Below are 24,197 nucleotides of genomic sequence, written 5' to 3' on the forward strand. Positions count from 1 at the left end.
GCCTGTTTCACGGATTTATTCGACGTGTTCTAGAGTCGCAAGAATGTCTAATGTCTCTGTTGATCTTTGGTCATTATAAGTTGTGATAAATGTCCGAGAGCTAATCATTGACTACTCTGTGTGTGTGTGTGTGTGTGTGTGTGTGTGTGTGTGTGTGTGTGTGTGTGTGTGTGTGTGTGTGTGTGTGTGTGTGTGTTTCCAGAGCAACGATGCCTCAGGGAGTGCATGGAACTGGATGTACTTCATCCCCCTCATCATCATCGGCTCCTTCTTCATGCTCAACCTGGTGCTGGGTGTGTTGTCAGGGTAAGCGTTTGTGTGTGTGTGTGTGTGTGTGTGTGTGTGTGTGTGTGTGTGTGTGTGTGTGTGTGTGTGTGTGTGTGTGTGTCTGTTTGTGAGAGGGTGCTTGTGACAAATACATTGTAAAGGTTGTGTGTACATATATATTTTTTTTAATTCTATAGTAATATGTACATTAGTAGTTGCATAGATTTGGAAATGAATTTAAAAATGATTGTATTTTATTGCATGTATGTCACGTTAAAAATGCATGGTATCTGAATTAAAAGTGTCTAAATTTGTGTGGCCTGCGTGTGTGTGTCCCTGCAGGGAGTTTGCCAAAGAGAGAGAGCGTGTGGAGAACAGGAGTGAGTTCATGAAGCTCAGAAGACAGCAGCAGATTGAAAGGGAACTCAACGGTTATCTGGAGTGGATCTGCAAAGCTGGTATGTACCATATCCTGCATGTGTGGTTCATTTGTGTAATTAATCCATTGTCCATCCATTAATCCATTGTCATTAAATTAAAAAAATAACAATAAATAAAAATAAAAATGTTGGAGACATTATTAAAGCAAACTCAACACTTTCTGCCTTTGAGCGAAGATAATTTGGTGGATTTGACTGTGAAGCAGCAGCAGGAAATAATGATCTATAGTCACTGGGTTGATACTTATCTATTTTAATTATATTTTATTTGCAAGAATAAAATATGAGCATTGTACTGAAGTAGTTAGAAGCACACTAACTACTCATGATTCACAATCAAACAACTCAGTCATGAAGCTTAAATTATCAGGCAAAGTTTCTGGGGAGGTATAACGTAGGTATAACAAACAAACAAACCTGAATTATAGCCAATCACTTGAACAGGTAAATATATGTCAACAGCCTTGATTTACTTTGCTGTGGCACGGATTAAAGACACTTGTTTGATGCTGGGATAGAGAAGACACAGTGTTTGTCTGTAGTTCTCTTTATCTCTCTTGTCTTTTTACTCTGACCCATCTGCTGAGGGCAGGAAAGATGTAGAGAAGATAAGAGGAATGGAGGGTTGGATGTTGGATGTTGGAAGGATTGGATAAAGGGGCCGATAGAAAGGACAGACCTTTGATCTTCTTGAAAAGACCATCTACATAAAAACAAGGAAGCTAAAAAACAAAAGAGGGAGGGATGAGTTGCAAGCACAGGTGCAGGCCAGAGACTTTGTTTCCACTTTTAATTAAAATGAGAAATGGCAATTGATGATAACAAAAGATTGATAGATAATCTTGACGTCATTCAATATAAATTGATTCTGGCATATTAACACGTTTTGTTCATGTGTGTTTTGTAGAAGAGGTCATCTTGGCGGATGATGACAATGAAAATGAATATGATGGTATGAATTTGCTGATTTAAAAAACAATTAGCCAAATAAATGAAACATACCAGTTCTGTTGTGTTACAGATTAAACATTAGTTTTTTTTTCTATTACAGGCTCCCGTAGAAGAGCCACAAAAAACCATAAGAGCAAAGCTGAGTTGCTAAACCCAGAGGAAGGGGACGGAGATCTGGCAGTAGGTAAGATACACACACACACACACACACACACACACACACACACACACACACAAAGGCAAACCACAGGTACATACAGATGCTATCTTATCTTGCATATCAGCATTACCTGACCCTCCTCTCCTTCCCTCTCCTTTCCTCTCCTCTGCTGCTCTGCACTTCTCTCCTCATGTTACTTTTTTTCTCCTTTCCTCACCCCCTCCACCTTTCTTTTCTCCTTCCTACTTTTCTCCTCCAAACCCTCTTCCTCTAGCCTTCTCACGCTACGCAGTTCTCCCCGTTTTCTCCTAAGACAAAGGACTTACAAAGGACAAAGGAAAATATTCAACGTAGTATATGTTGTGCACTAGACATCATGTAATTTGGACACCGCAACAGACGGTATAATCTGCTAAAATGAGCACAGATCATATGCGTCTGAAAATGAATTATGCATCAATATTTATTGTAATTAAAAATATAATCAGATATTAAAAAAAAGAGAGTATTTCAAGAAGCAAAAGAGTTGTGGAGTAGTGGAAGTGATGTTGTACTCGCCTGCTCTTCTCATGAGCAGATTGATCAGGAGAATCCAAGTTGAAGCTGTTGTTCCTAAATGACATTCACTCTGTTTATTCCCCATACTCTTCTACTTCCCATGGCAACAACGGGATCTATACTACTGCATGTGTCATTGTTACTGCATGTGCTCAAGTAGAGTGTTTTGTTGTGTATGATTTTTGTAATTGTTGTACCTCTTACTGTGTTTAAGTCACAAATCAGAAAGGCAGAAGACACTGTGGACAGTTCTGCAGCATCCCAATAAACCACTGTTAACTTCACTGTTCACTTCACTGTTAAGCTTACACTGAACCATTTGCCTTGCTTATCCTTTCAGGGTCACCGTTTGCCCGTGCCAGCTTGAAGAGCTCAAAGCTCGAAGGATCAGATTTCAAGCGGCGGGAGCGACGGCTACGCTTCCTTATCCGACACGTTGTTAAGTCCCAGGCCTTCTACTGGACCGTACTGTGTTTGGTGGGCCTTAACACTATGTGTGTGGCTGTAGTGCACTATGACCAGCCAGACCCACTGTCGGATTTTCTATGTGAGTAGGAGGGAGGGGGATACATGCATACTTTGTGCAAGCATGCACAGATCATCTCCACAAATACTCTCATCACAGATTACTGGAAGGGAGTGGGTGAGAAAATTCTTAAATAAATGTGACTAAATCCATGAAAGAGCTGACCCAACCAGTTAACACAAGCACATCCAAACACGCAATGTCTTCCACACAGATTCTTGCTGTTTCTCTCTAGTTTTTAAAATATAAACGTTACATATACACACACACACACACACACACACACACACATTACTTTACTTTTATACTTTACCCGAATGGTGTAACCTAGGATACAAAACAACACAGTGAGAGATTGAGCTTAGAGGATGAGTGAAAAGCATATTTGCTAATTAAGAATACAAAAACTGAAGAATTTGAATGTATTTTGATACAAATTGCAGGTTTTATTAACAAACTCGAATTACAAAATGCCTTTTTGTATTTAAAATGCATGCTTAAATACAGTTATCACAAAACACTGCCATTCTTTCTTCTCTCTTCTTGTCTTCTTCCCTCCATGTAGATTTTGCTGAATTAATCTTCCTGGGGATATTCTTGACGGAGATGTGTGTAAAGATGTATGGCCTGGGCAAGCAGGCCTACCTCAACTCCTCCTTCAACTGCTTCGACTGCATTGTGAGTCCCACAGCACCTGGTGACCCCACATAAAGACAAACAAATAAACACGCACAAGCACAAACTCATAAGCAGGTGCAAACACTCATTTTATACCTGTATGTGCACACATGTGAAAACATAACCATGCACAGACACGGACACAAATACAGTGATGATTTGCTGATTGCACAGTGTTTGCTCATTATGATAAATAACCACATGCTTGCATATGCTTGTGTTTGTCTTAGGTGATATGTGGAAGTATATTTGAAGTGCTGTGGTCCATCATCCAGCCGGGCACATCGTTTGGCATCAGTGTGCTACGAGCTCTCAGGTTATTGAGGATTTTCAAAGTCACCAAGTAAGTCTATTATCATTTTATTTCTTATATTCATACAATAGACATAACATTGCACCCAATTCAACACACGCTTTCTGTCTGTTTTCAACAGGTACTGGGCATCTTTGCGTAACCTAGTCGTCTCTCTTCTCAACTCCATGAAGTCCATCATCAGCTTGCTCTTCCTGCTTTTCCTCTTCATAGTAGTCTTTGCTCTGCTGGGCATGCAGCTCTTCGGAGGACAGTCAGTGCTCTTTTCCTTTACCTTGTCTTCTCTCTCTGTGTCTCTACCCCTCGTCTTCCTTTTTAATAGTTTGCATTTGATATTCTACTAAGACGTTGGTTGCTCTTAGTTGCTATTTTGGCTGGCCGTTTTTTCAGAAGAAAAAAAAAAAAACAGAAAACATTTGTTCTACTTGTTAAATGCTTCTGTGTTTTTGCTCTCACTTCTCTTTTCAATCTCTCTCACCCATTTATTTTCTTCCCCTTCTAGGTTTAATTTTGAAAATGGCACTCCTCCGACCAACTTCGATACCTTCCCCGCAGCAATAATGACAGTGTTCCAGGTGAGCAGAGGAGAAGATGTAAAGAGGAGGAAGGGAGGGCGAGGCTGGGGGAGGGAGGGAGGCAGAAGGGTAGGAGAAGACCAGGGTTGGATTAGAACAAAACGGTTAAAGGACTTAAGAGGATTTGCACACAAGGAAGATGTAAAAAATGTAGAATGGTACTTTTGCTTTCTTAAATGTTATTAGTCATTTTAGATGAATAAATATTGTGTATGCATGTTTATATCAGAGCATAATTAATCGTGTGTGTGTGTGTGTGTGTGTGTGTGTGTGTGTGTGTGTGTGTGTGTGTGTGTGTGTGCGCGCGCGCGCGCGCGCCAGATCCTGACCGGCGAGGACTGGAACATGGTGATGTACGATGGCATCAAGTCTCAGGGCGGAGTCAACAAGGGCATGGCCTTCTCCGTCTTCTTCATCGTGCTCACACTTTTTGGCAACTGTATCCTTTGACAGTGAAAATGCAAAGAAGCACACAAAACACTCACACACACATACTGTATATATAAAGACATATATAAAGACATGTGCTTTAAAAATGTTGTTTATCCACTTTAGACTGAATACACGTCCATGCAAATTCAGACGCATAGTATGTACAGACACAGATATTCACACTTATTTTGGTAATCTTAATCACCATAGTGCTCATTCTGTAATCTGCATATTTTTTGTCATGTATCCCACTAAGTCCGACTAGAAACTGATGGGGTTGTTATTGTCACATGAATATATTGGCTAAGACATTGGTTCTTATAAGATCCAACAGATCATTCTGCTTTTTTTAGTATGTGTATGCTGTATACACATGGATAAACAAACTCCTACATGCTGGCTTTCCTTTAACTCCGTGCTCAGACACTCTGCTGAATGTGTTCTTGGCTATCGCTGTGGACAATTTAGCCAACGCACAGGAACTGACCAAGGTATACGACAGTCCAATTTCTTTTTTTAAACTATGTAGGCTACTACTCATGTTCTGAATGCTAACAATCACAAGGTTTATGCTCCTTTACTCAACAAATGACTTATGTTTCCCTCATTTGCACTAGTCTCATCTCATTCATCTCTTTGCTTTTGATTTCCTTCCTAATCTCTCTTTCTGCAGGATGAACAAGAAGAAGAGGAGGCTGCCAGTCAGAAGATTGCCCTGCAGAAAGCCAAGGAGGTGGCTGAGGTCAGCCCACTGTCGGCTGCTAACCTCTCCATTGCAGCGTGAGTTTCTGACTCTTTTACTGTGCACTCTTGTTTTTGTACCCATTTTACAGTAAAACGCCAGGCAGGGATTTTAAGGGTGGAACATTTGCACTAATTTTTCTTCCTCTCTCTGTCAGCTCTCTTTTCTTGTTTTTATTTCTATTTCTCTTTGTCACACTCTTTTATGCATACTAAAACACACACACACACACACACACACACACACACACACACACACACACATACATACACACACAAGCCAGTGTGGATTGATCTGGGCCAGCCCTCCTCTGGTCAGAAGAGTCAGAGTCTTTGATCTTTTTTTCTGTATACCACAGGGGTCTTTCCTTTCACTCCTGGTAAAGGTCACACACTCGCCCATAGAGACATACACATACCACTTTGTGGTCTGTCCCTAAAAAAGCACAACAGGGGAGCCCACGTCTGCTTAGGAATACCACACACACAACACATACACACGGTTCTGACCTTTACCGCTTTGACACATCAGCCTCTGCCCACTTTATATCTCACACATACTGTATAGATGCAATGAACAAACATGTCCAAGAGGCAAACATACACATGGTCAATGATTGTTCATCATTTCGTGAATTACTGTACTACACTGTGGTGTAAGCATTTGTATCTGTGTACCAGTAAACCTTACCTGGGAGTCCTATTGAGGTTAAATATATATTTGTCAATGCAATGCACGTGTGTGTGTGTGTGTGTGTGTGTGTGTGTGTGTGAGAGAGAGAGAGAGAGAGAGAGAGAGAGAGAGAGATAGAGAGAGATATAGAGAGAGAGAGAGAGGTTTGCCCAGAAACCTGGCCACCTGCACATACTGTATATAGAAAATATGACAGGTGTCTCTAAATGTTGCTGTTGCTTAATCCTTTTGTACTTTAAAACCTAAGTGGCTAGGGTCGAGTCGATAGTAGGGTCTTGGATTACAATTTAACATTTTTTTTTTTTAACAAACTGTATTTCGCAGTTCTAGTAATGTAGGGCAGCAGTGTGCGTTCCATTCAACTGTATCAGTGTAAATCCAGAATCCCTCCTTTTTTTAGTATAAAGAAAGGAAAGACATTGACATTTGATGGGGAAAGGCCTTGTTTTTCCAACCAGGGATTTTAAACTTGGGGACATCAGTGGAGCATGAAGAATCTCTTAAGAAGATATTCTATGGTAGATTCAGAAAGGAGGCTGCCATGAAAGCTACACAAACCCCATGGAAAACAGTTGTAAGGCTACATAACACTAGTACTTTCAAAATGACACAGTCATACACTCTAAACAGATTGCAGGAATTCAAATTGGTGAATCTGTCTAAAAGGTTGGAAGGAGTTTCAGTACTGTGTTTTCAGTAGTTAATGCACTACAGCTTGTGATTACAGTCTTGACATTATGATAAACTGTTAGCATGCTCTATAGCAAAGCATAACATGCTCTCGTTAGTTTTTTAAAACTTTGTGTCACCCTTTGTAGGGTTTATCATCATCAACTTAGGCTCAACAGTATGAGTACATTATATTTTTTTAGTGTATATCTTTGCAATGTGCACTAAAATCATGGGGGAAAACGCCTGTTCTCATTGGTGGTAAACACATGGGACCATAATAGAAGAGAGGAAATGTAGTTTTGTTTTCGTAGTGTAATCTAAAGAGGGATATTAGATTTAAATAACGAGGAATTTGACCGTAAAAGTGAAGCGAGAAAAGGGCTAATGTCACTTTTTTTTTAAATTATATAAACACTGAAGGAAAAGTAGGGTAGGAAATGAAGAATTTTCCGAACAAAAGTGTAATTAACTGGAAAAAGAAAGCTAGAAACATGTCAATTTAGATTAAAAAAAATGAAAGATGCTGTTCAGACAGATAGGAACGTCAGAGATAATGCTAGGAGTTGAAAAATATATGGTAAAAGAAGCAACGAATGATCAGGATAGGACAGCAGTAGTCATGCAGAATAAGTGAGTGATGCAAGAAAGATGCAATTTGTGAGAAAGTGTGCAAAAAGGAGGACAGCGAAAAATAAATAGGATTGTTTTAGCTTCACAGATGGAACAAACTGCAGAGGTGAGTGTGTATGAATGTCTGGGTGCATGTGTTTTGAGTGTGTACGTGTGTGTTTCTGTGTGAAGGGTTGCATTCCAAAATGCTCAATCTTTTTAGCAAAAATGTTACAATTTCTTGAGATTTGTTCAGCTTTTGCATTTCAGGAATATATTTGAATTATTTTAGCAGTAATTTAGTTTTTACAGCACATTTTATTCGAATAGTGACCATTTGTCAGGATAAGCTGGCTGTTTTTTTTAAATGGGTCATGGATAGCACATTTTGGAATGAAATCCTCCTTCTGTTCTTCCGTGCCATCTCACTCACCAGCTGTTTCCCTCCTCAGCAACAAAGTACACAGTGAGTGTCACAACGCTACCGACCCCTTTCTGGACTGGTATTTATTTATTTATTTATTTGTTTATTCATTTCTGAATCCTTTCTGTTTATTGACTTTACAACCATTCCCTGCTTTCTTTTGTTTAAAACCCTCCTTTCCTTTTTCTCCTTGTTCCTTTTGTTCCTAACTTTTCTATGAAGTACATACCTGGCTTTCTTTAGCTGTAATTTGTGTTGGCTTTTGTTGGGAGTACATTTTCTGTTGCCTGCACCTCACAGTACGGTTTGTTGCTTTTTATTGTGGTTGACTATTGGCTCTGAGAGAAAAGGAAGTTAAAGTTGATTACTGGCAGAAGTTTTATTGGGTAAGAAAGGTGGTCACTGACAGTTTTTGGGTGTTTCTCTATCAAGTAGATATAAACTCAGTCGATATTACCAATAACAGATTCTTGTGATCATTGTGACTTTGTCATTTATTCAATTGAGCTTGATAGGGATTTTGGGGTGCATAAAGCCTGTTCATTAAACTGTATACTTTAGTAGGTAGGTTGATTATAGATTATTATTACAAAGGCTGACCTTCCCTCAGTGTTATTCTCCTTGTGTCCTCACCTGGTTTACCAAAGTAGGGCTGTCCTGCCCGGCGCCTTGGCAAGCTGTGTAGACACCCAGAACTTTGTTTTGTTGAGCTGCCTTGTTCTATAGGTCAAGCCAAATGACCCCTTTAAATATCTGTGGCCCCCAGTGTGTCTTTATGTCCTTGGCTATTTTATGTACTTATATTTTTGGTGTTGGTTTTCACATCATGCTCAGGTCTTTAGTGTGTATATTTCCACAGCAGTCTTTGAAACATATCTTTAATTCTGTCAATCTCCTCCTCCCTCTCCACCATGCTTCATTTTGCAGTAAGGAGCAGCAGAAGAACAACAACAAGGGGATCAACAAGTCAGTGTGGGAACAACGTACCAAGGAGCTGAGGAGGCAGACTCTGGTGTCCAGCCGCGAGGCCCTCTATAACGAGCTGGACCCTGATGAACGCTGGAAGGCAAGGACAGGGAGGGAGGAGCAAAACAATGTAAAGGAAAAGGCAAACAAAGCCCCCTAGACTTGTGCTATCAGTGTACACAAGTAATGGCGATGATGATGATGATGATGATGATGATGATGATGATGATGATGACTTATGTAAACATGTTGCCTACCTGGTGTTTATATATGTATAGTGTTTATACTGTATATGTATAGATTAAAAAGACTTGTGAATTATAACTTTATATTGTAACTCCTCCTCTTGTCCCTTCCATATCTTTAATCTCCTCATCCATGCTGCCTCTCTATCCTCTCCTCTCCTTGCAGGTGAACCTCTCACGTCACATCCGTCCAGACATGAAGACCCACCTGGATCGACCGTTGGTGGTCGACCCCCACGAGAACCGCAACAATAACACCAACAAGACCACTGCAAACAGTTCAGACATCTGCTTCAGCCAGCACCATCCTGCTGATGAGCTCCACAGACAAACACGCCTCCACGAACACGGTGGCCAAGTAGGTGGGGGTGGTGGAGGCGGCTCAGGTCCAGTCAGGGCTCCCTTGGAGAGGGGTGAGTCCACAGAGAGCAGGCGGAGTCGTAAAGGCGAGCACCACCACCCCACCTCTCATGTCCGATTGGATGCTACAGTGATTCCTGGGCCAGGCTCGGAGGAGAGGCCTTCCAGGCGCCATCATCACACCCGGAGTGGCAGTCGAGGGGGAGGGCAGTCAGAACACAGGAAGCCCAGGTCACATCGAAAAAGTGCCGAAGATGGCGAGGATGGTGGGGGAGGAGCTGGAAAAACAGGGAGACATAAGAACAAAGGGGTTGACAAAGGTGGAGAAGGAGCAGAGCAGGAGGGAGCTGGGGATGGCAGTGAGAGGAGGCCAAGAAGAAATCGCCATGGCAACCAAACAGACGGCGAGGGGAAGAGGATGTGTCAGCACAGAAGGAAGTATGTCCATTGCACGCGGCTGTAGATATGATGCAAATATCAATTGCAACAATGACATTTATGGATATTCACAAATAATTCTGTTTTCTAAAGTCGTCTGATCCAAAAACGTTATGCTTATTATTTCTTCTCTGTACTCATATTCGTGTCTGTGCTCATATCACACCTTTCTCCGGATATCATCTCTCCTCACTCCGTCTGAACTTTTTTTCTATTGCCAATTGCTTCTTCTTACTCCCTCTTTCTAGGGATTGCAGTGTCCCTAACCTCTCTACCACACGGCCCATTCAAAAGAGCCTCTCCAGGCAGGATAGCCAGTACAGTGAGGATATGGACAACCTCATGAATACCAAACTGGTCTCTGGCTCTACCCCACCCAGCGAGGTTCACCCTAATCCAGTTGCCAACCACACTGTGGCCCCTGGCTTTGGATCTGCTCTCCATCTTGCCAACAGTGGCACTCATGGGAGTTTAGTCACATTAGATAGCTATGGGAGCATCGCCCATCACCGTACCAACAGTGTCATTAGGCTGCCCCACCCTGACTACACAGCTGTAGACATGCCAATTTTTCCATCCACCAATGCCATACTGCAGGGTAAGGGCAGATTTAATTTGTGTTGTGTTGCTTCTATTGTTTTTACTTTAATGGTTTTCTTAAATAACAAACAAATGTTCATTTTCACCCCCACACCTCTTTTTTCCCCCCTCTTTGATCCAGTCAATAAAAATGCCAACACAGAGCCTCTGCCAGCGAAGGAGGATAAGGACGATGATGATGATGAGAAGAGAAGGGAAGGAGGACCCAGGCCCATGCCTCCCTACAGCTCCATGTTTATCCTGTCCACCACCAACCCGTAAGTGGGGATGGTTACTAACGCATGCACCCACACTCACCTCCACTCTATGAATCCACGTAGGCTGACACACAGGAATACATTCTTGAGGTATTCACCCAGCATTTGTTTTTTTGTGGATGGAAAATGGATCTACTATTCAGTCACAGCTACACACATACACACATACATATGGCGTTTTTCCATTACATGGTACCTGCCCGACTCGCCTCGGCTCTACTTGCCTCGAGTCGACTCAACGCACTGTGCATCCATTTTCCATTGCAGATTTTAGTACCGCCTCAGCGTGGTTGGTCATCATAGCGGCGCCGCAGTAAACTGCCGTGACCTAACGCAACACACACACACACACACACACACACACACACACACACACACACACACACACACACACATTACGTGGAAGGTGTGTTGTTGTTGCCACAGCCAGAAGACACATTTTGTTTCAAAAGAAGCTGGAGGCAGCAAAAAAAAAAACCACAGCTGGCTAAACTATTTAAAAATGGCGGGTTTGTTCAGGACACCCCCGTCTGTCGCTTTCACGTCACCTTTTGGTATCGGCTCAGCTCGCTTGGAACCTCGACTGAGGTGGTACTAAAAAAAGTACCTGTTAGCAGGTACCAGGTACTTTTTATCATAATGGAAAACCAAAAAAGGCGAGTAGAGTCGAGGCGAGTCGAGCAGGTACCACGTAATGGAAAAGCGCCATTACATATGCAGAGCACTCTTAAGGCTGTTTTATGCCGTAGCCTGATGTGCACCTCTCTAAAAATTTAACTACACGTCGCAGCAACGCACGTGGCTCGGCCGTGGCTCGGCCGTGGCTTGGTAGCGTTGTATTTTCCCTGACTCATTTCCTGGTTCCCCTTCTCCATAAACAACATGAAATCAAGGAGAGGGTTAACTTTTCCTGCTAAAGATTTCCCACCTTGGTCAGAAAACACAGGGGAGACTCTGTTTCTCTCACTATGACTCTAGAGTCGGTTCTCGCTCCGAAGCTAATCACTCTCTCACTTCTCCCTCGCTCTGCCACACACTCCCCACACACACACACAGGCCGGCTCGACACACACACACACACACCAGCGCACAAGTATAAACATCAGGCCACTTACGTAGGCTACGGCGAAAGCTCTGCGTGGAGCCTCTGCAGAACCATAAAACAGCCTTTAGAGTAAAAAGCAAATACATTATACTTACAAAGTAGATCTAATGGTATGCATAGCACTAATGCAAAAGAAAACAAAAAGTCTTTGTCTGCTCCTAGGTTTCGGCGGGCGTGTCACTACATCTGCACCCTGAGTTATTTTGAGATGACTATCCTGCTGGTCATTGCCATGAGCAGTATTGCCCTGGCTGCTGAAGACCCTGTCTGGCCCGAATCCCCCCGCAACAATGTAAGAAAGTCAACGTACATACTGTATATGTACTAATGCTTTTGTTGCATGAAATATTATGTGAATACAATACATATTGCTTTTGTTTTTACTTAATATGCTGGTTGTTTTTTTCTTTGTAGTGTCATGCCAGCCCTCTACATGTGTGGAGCTGCATCAATGAATAAATAAATAAATCATATAAAGTTTCACACAAAACCAAAATAAAAAAAAAATAAAAAAGTTAAATCTCCTACCATTATGTTGGTTGTCAGTAAAAAATGAAAAGGAATAGTTAGGTTTTCCCAGATTTTAAAATGTTACAAACATACCCAGAGGAAAACAGCATACAGTAGGCTACAGCATGTTTATGCAAGTATAATAAACAGTTACAATATCATTTGAAAAGGACTGCTTCTGCCACATGTATTCAATATGATATGGATTGGATGTTAGACATAATCTCATTTAAATTTTGATTTGTAAAATTCTTAAATGTACCAATAAAACAATATCAGATAATACAATATATGTATCATACTATTTTATCAGTTATCAATTATGTGTTAAGATAACATTTATAAAAATAAATCGCACTCCAATGTAAAATTATTGGTTTGAAATCTTAATTTGAAAATCATCATGCTGTGCATATCCACTCTGACACTCCTTTCCACTAACTGGATGCAGCAGCAAATCATTCCCTCTTTCTCTTTGTGCAGGTCCTACGCTATTTCGACTATGTCTTCACAGGAGTATTCACATTTGAGATGCTGATAAAGGTAAGGAAATGTCTGGAATCAACAATCAACAACTTCCTCCTGAATTATTAAGAACCCCAGCCCATTAATTAGGATAAGACACTTTCCAATGCACACCAAGGCCACATTGCACATCCATACACAAGGGTTCACATCTCATAATCAGGTTCTTTTTTTTCCTCCTTTAGATGGTGGATCTGGGCCTGGTCTTGCACCAGGGCTCTTATTTCCGGGACTTGTGGAACATCCTTGACTTTATAGTGGTTAGTGGTGCTCTGGTGGCCTTCGCCTTCACGTAAGTCTCTCTCCTGCCTCCCGCTGTCCTCCCCCATCCCTCCTTGCTCCCCTTCTCCTGCCCATCTACTGCCTCACTGGCACCTTGGAGTACAGCCTCCCCTGTTCTTCTTTATTCACCCATGGCTCAATTCGGATTCTCTCTTTCTTTCTCTGACTTCTGTTCTTTCTTTCATACTCTCTCACATATTCACTATCTCTCACTCTCAGCATTTCTATATTCTCTTATTTCCTGTCCCCTCCTTCATGAAACCTTCTTTCTACCTATGCTTACAAATAGCCAATCCTCTATAGTTGGCCATTTCTTCTGCCCTTCTGTCTTTCTCATTCAACTTATAGTCCTGCCATTTCTAAGCCCCTCCACCAACCCCCTATGCCCCAACATGTTAAAAAAGAGTATCCCAGCATTCCCTTCCTATCCACCTCTTCTTCCCCCTGTGAGAGGTGAGGACCACCCTTTGCACCTGTAACCCTTTAGTGCCCAGGGCGTTCTAGAGTTTAAAAGGCCCATGCAGAGCCTGGCCAGGTCATGCTTGGCTGGCTCTCAAAAATCTCCACACCCATCTCCACGGAAATGCAGGTACTTTAAACCCTACTTAATCTGCATGACTGTGAGTATAACATACAGTTACATTTGCGTAACTGGGTAAAGTTAGGGTGTAGATTATCAGCAATGTGCTGGGTACAAAGCATGAATTGTGATTTTTTTTTTTTTTTTAGGATTTGCTGTTATGCTTTTGTATCAAAAAGGAGAAGATTTTCTAGGCTGCAGTCAACGTTAAATTTAAAGTGATATTGCTGCAGTTTGAAAACCTTATATGTTTGCAATGGTAATGCAGTAACCTCCGCCACAAATACTCACAGCTCATCTGCAGAAATATAAGGTTCTGCTTGATCCCTATTTTTTAAGAAAAAAACAATGTCTGTGCATACATGCCCCACAAATGTTTACTTTTTGTGGTCTTGTGTGTGGGTTACACTTGAGTGGGAAACAGGTGGGGGAGTTATGATAGTAGATGTGGTAGACACAAGAAGCATCCTCACATGGAGACCAAGATACTCTGGCCTTTGGATACTGCTTTTTCTATCTAAAAGGAGAAAAAGATTTACTTGCTGTGTTGATCCTGCCACGTTCACTGTGCAAGTAAGTGACCATTTGTAATTCCCTCAAATGTATGCATTAGTGATGCAGGGCTGAAAACAGTAAATGTTACTTTGGCTTCAGTTTGGCTTACTTAATGGCTTCAGTAAATTATCATGGCTGTAAGTCCAGTCTTTCTGGGAATGTTAGACCTGTATGCTTGCTCCTTCGCCATTCATTTTGTATGGCATCAAACCTTCTCTTGTGTTGGGCAGCTAAAGCTGATGGGCTTGGATGGGAGAGGGGGATTGCTCCATCCATTTCATTTCCCAGCAACTATATAATACATTGAGTTACCTGTTTATGCTATTACTTGTACACCTGTGCGATCAAATGCATTTCACAACAATTAAATAAATCTTGTTTCTAAAGGTAGTGTCAACAATAGGCTTCACACAAAGAGCATTTTTTTCTGTACTGTTGTATTGGACTCTATTAGGTTGTACAGGTGAAACTTGTAAAGTGACAACTCAATGTACAGTACAGCAGCACTGAAGACATTTTTCTTGAGTAATAGATCTGACTTGGAAGAGAGTGAACAGCAATCCAATCACTGGGATGGTAAATTACCACAGATTTCCTTAATTTGAGATACTTGAGACCATATGACTACTTTCTTTATTGCAACTATATTGTCAACTTTCATTGGAAGTGAATTAAAAAAAAACTTAGACTAACTTCCAGACTCCATCAATGAGGATGGTCTGCATCCATACAGACACAAGGTCTCCATATCCATGTATATCAAAATGGAAATGGCTAAGTGACATAAATAATTGAATGCATGCTGCATAATGCATTTGATAAACTATACTTGGTTCCGCCCCAACTCTTGATGTCTTTAAGACATTAGCTGCTAGGAAGTTTACCTTGTGTAAACCAAATTAAACCCCTCACACTTTGCATTTCCCTAGCATGATATCCTCTAACATTGTCTCTTCAGTGCTCCTAATTTTTTCATTGGTCCGGAGTTTGGTCCTGATCACTCAGCTTTAAAACCACCTTAAATATGTGGAAGCTGAACTGTAGTAGTAAACCTTTAAGTTGTTCATTTTAGCCAAAGCTGGCCGTCCCTTCTTATAATTATCTCCCCTTCTTCTTTTGCTCTTTGTCCATCCATTTACCTCTTTCACTTTTCATAGCAACATCCAACATCTCTTCTACTTCTTCCTCCTCATCCTGCTGGCCTCAAGCATGTTTACACAATAGAGTTCTTTAAAGTCAACAAGGAATACGCGTAAGAAAAGAGCCCACAAAAAGTTGGGAGAATGCATCTTTCGACCTCATTCTAACCATGCTCATTACAGAGTTACTACGATTCTTAAAATCTGCCCACTAGGTATTTAGGGAAACAAACAATGGTGCTAGTACACTGTAGTTTGTGGCGAACAGTATCCATTAACTTGAAGGAAAAATCCACCATTACATAATTATAAATGTTTACTTATCATTATTTTGTGAATCAATGCATTCACTGTATTTGTTAAGGAAGTCTTCAAAAGTACTGTTTTGTGGTTGGATTTTTTCTTATTTATGTCATGTCCTATGGCTGCATTGCACAATGATAAATTAAAATCATTGTCAATAGATGACAAGTATCTATGCAACTTCTGTGGGCGAGTTGTCCATTGATGATTTTGTAACATCATGAAAAATGTCACCTTTCTTACTCTAAGGGACCAATTCTGTGTCCTGTTTCAACATGGTCTCACGTTATCTTGGTTTTGCAGCTTATCTGTTGGAATACGAAGTACACACTTTCAACGAAGATTTAAATGTGTCTTTATCTGAGGTCAGCAATATACAGTAGCATGTGCTTGATAACACGTTATTTAGAAAATACAAAGGAAATGTCAACAATTTGAACAACTACTACTCATTTGTCAATAGTACAATGGTGGTAATTGCAGGCCAGCATGGAGATGAGAAATTGCTTGTCCTTTAAGAAACATATGAACTTGGCAGGTGCTCCAGGGTTCTAGTGATGGGGCTCCATCTATAAGACTGGCTTTTGCTCCAGTCTTTCTCTCTGAATCTTTTGTGTGTTCACTAAATCTCTTCTCCCTAATTTCTAGTTGTGCATGTGGTACACATAAACCTGTCTGTGTTTCTGTTTTTGTGTATATATCTGTGTGCTTCTGTACTTAACTCTGTGTCATCTAACCTCTTTCTGTTACATATTTATATGTGGGTCTGTATTTCCTCTCTCTGTGACTAAGTCTATACTTTCTATGGAAATGTTAACTATGTGCTAATAAATAGATGGCTGGTGCATACTGTATGTTATCATAAAGACAAACCCACAACACAATCAATTAAGCCAGTTGAACCAATAAGGTCTGATTTAACTATGATAGGGGTTAACGACACTAATGGCTGATGGAGAGATCTGAACCAGTCAGACTCATACACATCCAGATAGTGCCTTAATTCAATTGGTGGAAATCAAACAGCACTCCAGAAAGGCTCAGCAGTCTCAATGGAGATGTTTATCGCTCCTTTAATCCAATTAGTCTGGTCTGAGGGCTGCTGGTGTCTTGGACCGCTTGTTCTGCTGTCCTGCACATTTCTGCAGCCAGACTGAGCTTTATGCTCGGACAGGCTCCCGACGCTGAGACGCTTGCCTGATAACTGACCTAGTTTGGTTAGCTTATAGGGATACCATGACATTTTGAGATACTTTATCGCCATTCACTGTCTGTTCTAGTAGGCAGTACGTATGTGCGTAAAGTGTGGCCACCTTGTTTCATTTCTAGTAGTCCTCATTAATAGTGATTTAATCTCTGATGTAGTATAACTCATGAGGTTTCATCTATGGTTTTGAAAGGAAGTGCTAATTTACAGATTTTAGTTGGGAGTTTGTTGTTGACACAATTCAAATAAACTAGATTTGGAAGATTTTGGTGGAATTAGAATAATAACAATTAATCCAGTGGTATTTTCCAGCTGAATAATAATACTAATAATAGTCACTCACAGAAGCAGCATCTGGCCAGTAAACACATCGCTAAAAAAATCTGAGATGAAGGCAGTAGTTTGGTGTTGTGTTCAGGTCACACTTTTTGATAAAAAGCAGGCATTGTGTTCTCTTTTTCTCTCTTCTTTCTTTCTTTCTTTCTTTCTTTCTTTCTTTCTTTCTTTCTTTGTCTCTCATATGGATGTTTTCCCCTTGAAATCCCTCCTTTCTCTGTGTCCCATTCTGTTTCTTTCTCCCACCCTTTGTCTTTTTGTCTCCCTCTCTCTTTGTCTCACTGTCTCTCACCCATCATCTTTCCGTTTGGACCAGCAGCAGCGGCGGCGGGTAAAGTTCTCTGTCTTTTTCCTCCTCATTTTCTCCTTCTGCACTCTCAGGGCCTGTTCTTCTGATCACACATCTCTTTCCTTTTCATCCATCACAGTTGACTTCTGTACTTGTCCGGTCTTCCCTTTTTTCCATTGTTCACCATGGAACAACTCTGACCAAACTAAATCTCAAGTTAACTTGCATCAGGTCCTCAACTGAATCACACAGATTCCATTTAAAAAAATACCATTAGTACAATAAAAGCACAATGAAACTTCTGGGAAATTGCACACAGACAGTGTGAGAAAGTGCCCCAAAAAATGAAATTTAAAACATAAATCCAATGCAGAACCTAGGAGTGGTTTACATACATGCACAAACACACAACTACACAAGCATTTACAGCACATGTGCTCACATGCACACACAAAGTCTACAGTCACACAACCACCAGCAGTCTACCATCTGGTATAACAGCTGTAAGACACAAGCAGCTGTACACCCAGCTGCCTTCTACCCTAAGGACCACTGTCAGTGACCTTTGATCTTAATCTCTTTACCTTGATCTTTAGACCGGATATGTGAAAAAATTTAGAAAAATCTGGGCAGGGAGTTAAAGTACCATGAAGTTTTCCATAATGCTAGTTAGTCAGTTATCTAAGTAAACAGGTTGTGTTTTTTTCTGTTTACAAAGTAGCTCTTTTTTTAGCATCAGTTAACTCCTGTATTGTATATTGTACTTAAGTACATAGTCAGGTAACTGGCAGGCTTACTTAAAGTACTTACATTTGTGTGTAGCTTCATGAAGAGTGTTTCGTGCAACTGAAACAAAAGTTCTTTTTCCTCACACATGTACCTAGAAAGCCCAAAGTGCTTAAGTGAAAAAGGTTTGGCTCAGCATTTCAGGAAATCATCAAGAAATGCTCGCAAACATATCTTTGTCTTTGCCAAAATGGCCCAGAAGACAAGATTCCATGCTGTTTGAACAATGCTGTGAAACCTTCTTATCCTAGTTGTTTAGAGTTGATAGAAATTAACTGGTTGAGTCATCAAAAGAGAGAGTTTGGCTGTTTGCACCACTTTTATACACATTGCGACACTACCAAATTGTGACACATGTTCAGTGTTTAAAGAGTTGGTTTTACATTGTTTAACTATACAATATTTGTGAGCTGTCATTAAGTTGACAGGAGGGCATTTCACTGTAAGTTACCACTCTAACAAGGCTTCCGTTAGTCAGCTGCTAACATGGCTCTCAAACTCTCTCTGTAAATGTCTCTGTGTAGAAAATAGTTCTCCATCACTCAAGCTGCTGCTTAAAAGAAGAAATATTGCATCATGGAAAGCAAGGTTTCAATGCAGCATGAATATATTTCACCATTAGCTGGGCATGTGCAAGGCCAGGCTTTAGCCGTCTCTGTAAAGCATTGAAATACATTGCAAAGTGTTAAACAAGTGTAGCTACTAGTTAGCATTCAGACAGTAACGACACCAGTTGTTCCCATAGCATGATGTACTGTAGTTGTAAAATACCACCTAACTCTAGCATGTAGCTACATTGCTAACCTCACACTTAGAAATAAGCGTAACATGATAGCAATGCTGCATGTGTTGCTATGTATTTAACCCAGACGCAGTTACTCATTTTGAGTTAACTCGGACAGAAATACCATCAAGGAATGGCTGCACACTGCCATGTGGGAATCGAGAGAACTAAGCCTGTCATACCCACCTGAACCTGCTGACTCTTTTTATTTGCGTGTGTGTGCGTGTGCCTGTGTGTGTGTGCTTTGGTGTGTGTTTGTATGCTTTGGTGTGCGTGTGTACCCATACAGGGGGAGCAGTAAAGGAAAAGACATCAGCACTATCAAGTCTCTCAGGGTACTGAGAGTGTTACGACCTCTGAAGACTATTAAACGTCTTCCCAAACTCAAGGTATGTTTACATACAGTAGAAAATGTTTGACCTCGGATTAGAGTTACCATTACTTTTCTCATGGGGGACATCAATTGACATCATTATTCTTCATAATTATATAACGATTCACACTAAAAATAATATAAATAGCTACGGTATATTAGACGTTTTTTTCTAACAGCACAAACTGGGCCATAATGTACCATATTTTGCCCCTTAACCTTTTAATGCCATCTGATGCCTCAATTCAAGACTAAAACACAAATAATTACAATCCAATGTGTTTCTTTCATACAATAACCAACATGTATCCATCTGTTGTTCTCTTTCTCCAACCTCAGGCTGTGTTTGACTGTGTGGTGAACTCTCTGAAGAATGTGCTCAACATCCTGATTGTCTACTTACTCTTCATGTTCATCTTTGCTGTGGTGGCTGTGCAACTTTTCAAGGGACGCTTCTTTTACTGCACTGATGAATCCAAAGAGTTTGAGCGCGACTGCAGGTCAGGAAATACCCAACTGTATTTACCCTGAGCGGTAGAAATGTTCTGGTCACCTTCCCAATATTGAGTTGAGGCCCTTAGTGCATAATGCTTGCCTCATGTGGTTTTAAAACACTTCTAGTGTTTCTGTTTCTTCCAATACTACAGTATCTACTTAGGAACAGAAAAATATATCAATTTGGAAGCAAACGCTCCCCTTTACGCATTGTGCTGACGATGTGATATGTGTATTTCAGGGGCGAATATCTGGTGTATGAACGTGATAACGAAGTGAAGGCGCAGAAGCGGGAGTGGAAGAAGTACGATTTCCACTACGACAACGTGGCTTGGGCCCTACTCACCCTCTTCACTGTGTCTACCGGAGAGGGGTGGCCGCAGTGAGTATACTTGAACATGCACAGTCACATGCAGCACACATATTTTCTGACAGCCTTTAACCCTCCACCATTCCCTGCTCTTCCTCTGCAGGGTGCTGAAGCATTCAGTGGATGCGACTTATGAGAACCAGGGCCCGAGCCCGGGGTACCGGATGGAAATGTCCATCTTTTACGTGGTGTACTTCGTGGTCTTCCCCTTCTTCTTCGTCAACATCTTCGTGGCTCTCATCATCATCACCTTCCAAGAGCAAGGAGACAAGATGATGGAGGACTATAGTTTAGAAAAGAACGAGGTGAGGAAAAAGAGTGAAGGAAGATAGAGATAAAAGGGTATTGGGAGGGGGACCTGAAGGCAGGAAGAGGGAGAGAACTGGGTAGAGAAGAAGATGGAGGGAAAGAAGAAAGACAGGAAAACATTATAGGGGGATGAAAACAAAACTTTGTTGTTGTTTTTTGCTTTGCAGAGAGCCTGTATAGACTTTGCCATCAACGCCAGACCTCTGACACGCCACATGCCTAAGAACAAGCTGAGCTTTCAATACCGAATGTGGGAGTTTGTGGTGTCGCCGCCATTTGAGTATACTATCATGGCAATGATCGCGCTCAACACAATCGTACTGATGATGAAGGTAAACGTCTACATGCTACAAACATAAAAACAGTAATGCACACCAACAAAATAGCATTACCTACCATTGAGTTTCTGAAGTTAACGTCTCTCTCTCGTTGTGCCTTTATCTCTTGCTGTCTCCACCTCAGTTACAAACATAAACACTAGGCTGGACTTACTCAGATGTTGCTGTGTACACTATTTCCTGTGATAAAAAATCTTTTAATGAATATGTCTGACTCTCCATTGGGTGAGCTGAACTGTGTGTTCGTTTATATGTCTTTATACTCGCCCTCCTTTCTGTCCCTGGCGGTGTGTGTGTGTGTGTGTGTGTGTATGTGTTTTTGTGTGTGTGTATGGCAATCCATCCCCGTGTATTTGTACATTGGTTTGTTGGTATGAATGTGTGTGCTGTCTGTGTGTGTTTGTTTATAGTATGACGGAGCTTCTAATACCTATGAAGCTGTGTTAGTCAACCTGAACATAGTGTTTACCTCCCTCTTCTCCATGGAGTGTGTACTCAAGATCATCGCCTTTGGAGTACTGGTGAGTGTATATATATGTGTGTGTGTGTGTGTGTGTGTGTGTGTGTGTGTGTGTGTGTGTGTGTGTGTGTGTGTGTGTGTGTGTGTGTGTGTGTGTGTGTGTGTGCGCGTGTGTGTGGTGAGAATATACTGCTTTACTGTATCTGTGTAGAAAGTGCTGAAAATCTGTCACTGTGTCCACATTATTTTATTTAGGAAAAAATGAGTGCTTGGCCAAGGACAACTGATGACAGCAACCCCTAAAACTTTACCCTGACTGAATTTCACTCTCGCCTTATAGCTCAGGAAAACTGTTCTATGTTGTGTTTTGGGGTAAAAATAAAAGTCTACTTAAAGCTAATCAAAGCAATTTATAGTGAGAACAGTAAGACTCAATATGCCTGCAAGCCTGATAACCAAAACAATGGGCTAAAAGATGTAGAAAACATTGGATTTAGCAAATTAAATGACACTGTTTCATGTTGTGGAGGCTGCCCCGTCTATTATTTAGTTACATTAGCACACATAGTCTGCTGTCTTACTGTTTACATATGTAAGGAGAAACTGTGGGGAAATAATGAGCTATTCAAGGTAAAAAGCAAAGATGCAAAGAGATAGGAAACTGCCAGAAGTCAGCGGTAAAGTGTGCAGACATCGGAGCTACAGAGGAATGGGAGGGAGGGAGGTGGATGCGGAAAGAAAATGGATAGAAGAGATAGTTTAGGGATGAATGTTGGGAGGAGATACAGGACAGAGAGGGAACGGTAATACAGTAATTAGAAGAGCGAGAGTGAATGACAGATAGGCGGTAGAAAAAGAAGCAAAGATTACATAGAGGGTGGAGATTAAGCAGGATAGGATTTGAATCTGGGAGAGTGCACTTAAACACACAGAGCATGCAAAATCATGTGTGTGTGTGTGTGTGTGTGTGTGTGTGTGTGTGTGTTGTGTTGTAGTGTAGTATAGTGTAGTGTATTTGTCAAGGTGGTTTATTTTAATAGTCGCCTCCGTTGCTCTCTCCATGTCCCTCCACTTGTCTAATGCACAGTTTGGCTGCAGGCAATATGTAGGAGAGTAAAAGAAGCAGACCTCGCTCATCAGTGTTTGTTCCTCACTATCGCTCTTTCTCTTTGAGTCTCTGTACTTATAAAGCGAAAAGTTAAAAAAATCTATAATTATGTAGATGTATCTGTGGAGAAATGTGTATGGATTGATTACACATTGGAGAGGGACGTAATGCTCTTTTTTCAAAAAGTTTTTTGAAACTAAAAGGAATTCAGTATGGTTTGGTTTATGATGTACTGTACAGGCATATTACAGTATGTGATGTTTGATGGCTGGTGTTCTGATGCAGTACAAGTTGTCCCTAGCTTGTCTGCTGGCATCCATCCATCACTGCGTGTCCATTTGTCTTATCTGATTTATTTTCCTGTTCCTGTCTGACACTGACATGCCTTCTTTTTCTCTTTCTGACTGAATTTTTTGTTCTTTTTCTCATTGTCTCACTCTTTACCTCTCTTTCTGCATCTTTTTCGTTTTAATATTACTTTAATCCTTCCTCTACTTCTACCATATCATTTTCCTTGTTATATCAATGTGGTCTGGCTATGCTCCATCTCCTTGCACCCATTTCCCGGTCAATATTTGACCTCTCTTTTCCTATCTATTTTTTCCACTTCCATGTTACTGTCTCACTCTTTTCACATGTCACCTCATCACCCTCTCGCCTTCCCTATTTCTTCCCTCTGTCTTCTCTTCTTTCATCTCTCTCTTTTGTCTTGTTCACAGAATTATTTCAAAGATGCCTGGAATATTTTTGACTGTGTGACAGTTCTGGGCAGCATTACTGACATCCTGGTTACAGAGCTTGGGGTAAGGATCTGATTCATTCTCTATGTAGTTTGTGTATGTTTGAGATATCTGTACTGAAGAGTCAAAGCTGTAAACAGACGGACATGATATTGTATTAGCAATGTTTGTTGAGTGTATGTTTGTTGAGCTGGTATGACTATTTGTTAGGTGAGCTTCCGCATGTGTCTATAGGCCTATTCATCTGTCACATTGTCTAAAACACATTCAGTAGACACGACAAGGAGTTAGGGAAAACCATGAGTTAGAGGCCACTGTTGAGTCTTGCATTGCTCTGTCATGCATGAACATCTCTTGAAAGTCTTATATAATTGTCCCAGTTGGTGGGACGAGAAGAGACCATACTACAGCTAGCCAGCACTGAGCCACTGACAGCAAGGCAGAAAACATGCTGAGGCTCTGTAGCGAGCCAGTGCACAGCTTCTGCAATTATCAGATTGCATCTCAGGTTGGCCGAGGCTACAGCTACAGTCTTAAAGGTCCATCATAGGCCATCTGACCGTGCATAAACAATAAAAACATTTGTCTAGAAAAGAAATATCATAGGTAAATGTGAGTGGCCAGAATAGGTCGATTAGTGTTAGTAACATTATTGCTACACAGTGATCTAAATTGCTTTGAGCCAGTGATGGTAAGA

The 24,197-nt window shown here is 41.1% G+C and overlaps 1 protein-coding gene across 1 annotated transcript in view; it reads left to right on the forward strand.

Annotated features, from left to right (window-relative positions):
* Window positions 1-24,197, forward strand: part of cacna1aa (calcium channel, voltage-dependent, P/Q type, alpha 1A subunit, a) — an 81,166-nt gene that overhangs the window by 29,656 nt on the left and 27,313 nt on the right. Inside the window, exons 7-33 of the mRNA XM_078269471.1 lie at window positions 203-306; window positions 610-725; window positions 1,615-1,659; window positions 1,759-1,842; window positions 2,717-2,923; window positions 3,468-3,580; window positions 3,811-3,923; window positions 4,015-4,146; window positions 4,396-4,468; window positions 4,790-4,907; window positions 5,324-5,391; window positions 5,574-5,680; window positions 8,069-8,119; window positions 8,968-9,106; window positions 9,418-10,049; window positions 10,298-10,647; window positions 10,771-10,906; window positions 12,174-12,303; window positions 13,005-13,064; window positions 13,232-13,338; window positions 19,597-19,696; window positions 20,020-20,180; window positions 20,417-20,557; window positions 20,649-20,850; window positions 21,022-21,186; window positions 21,603-21,713; window positions 23,480-23,563. Coding sequence (XP_078125597.1) covers window positions 203-306; window positions 610-725; window positions 1,615-1,659; window positions 1,759-1,842; window positions 2,717-2,923; window positions 3,468-3,580; window positions 3,811-3,923; window positions 4,015-4,146; window positions 4,396-4,468; window positions 4,790-4,907; window positions 5,324-5,391; window positions 5,574-5,680; window positions 8,069-8,119; window positions 8,968-9,106; window positions 9,418-10,049; window positions 10,298-10,647; window positions 10,771-10,906; window positions 12,174-12,303; window positions 13,005-13,064; window positions 13,232-13,338; window positions 19,597-19,696; window positions 20,020-20,180; window positions 20,417-20,557; window positions 20,649-20,850; window positions 21,022-21,186; window positions 21,603-21,713; window positions 23,480-23,563 — 3,849 coding nt within the window. The remainder of the gene's footprint in view (window positions 1-202; window positions 307-609; window positions 726-1,614; window positions 1,660-1,758; window positions 1,843-2,716; window positions 2,924-3,467; window positions 3,581-3,810; window positions 3,924-4,014; window positions 4,147-4,395; window positions 4,469-4,789; window positions 4,908-5,323; window positions 5,392-5,573; window positions 5,681-8,068; window positions 8,120-8,967; window positions 9,107-9,417; window positions 10,050-10,297; window positions 10,648-10,770; window positions 10,907-12,173; window positions 12,304-13,004; window positions 13,065-13,231; window positions 13,339-19,596; window positions 19,697-20,019; window positions 20,181-20,416; window positions 20,558-20,648; window positions 20,851-21,021; window positions 21,187-21,602; window positions 21,714-23,479; window positions 23,564-24,197) is intronic.

Source organism: Sander vitreus, chromosome 15 (assembly GCF_031162955.1).
Source record: "Sander vitreus isolate 19-12246 chromosome 15, sanVit1, whole genome shotgun sequence".
Lineage (NCBI taxonomy): Eukaryota > Metazoa > Chordata > Actinopteri > Perciformes > Percidae > Sander > Sander vitreus.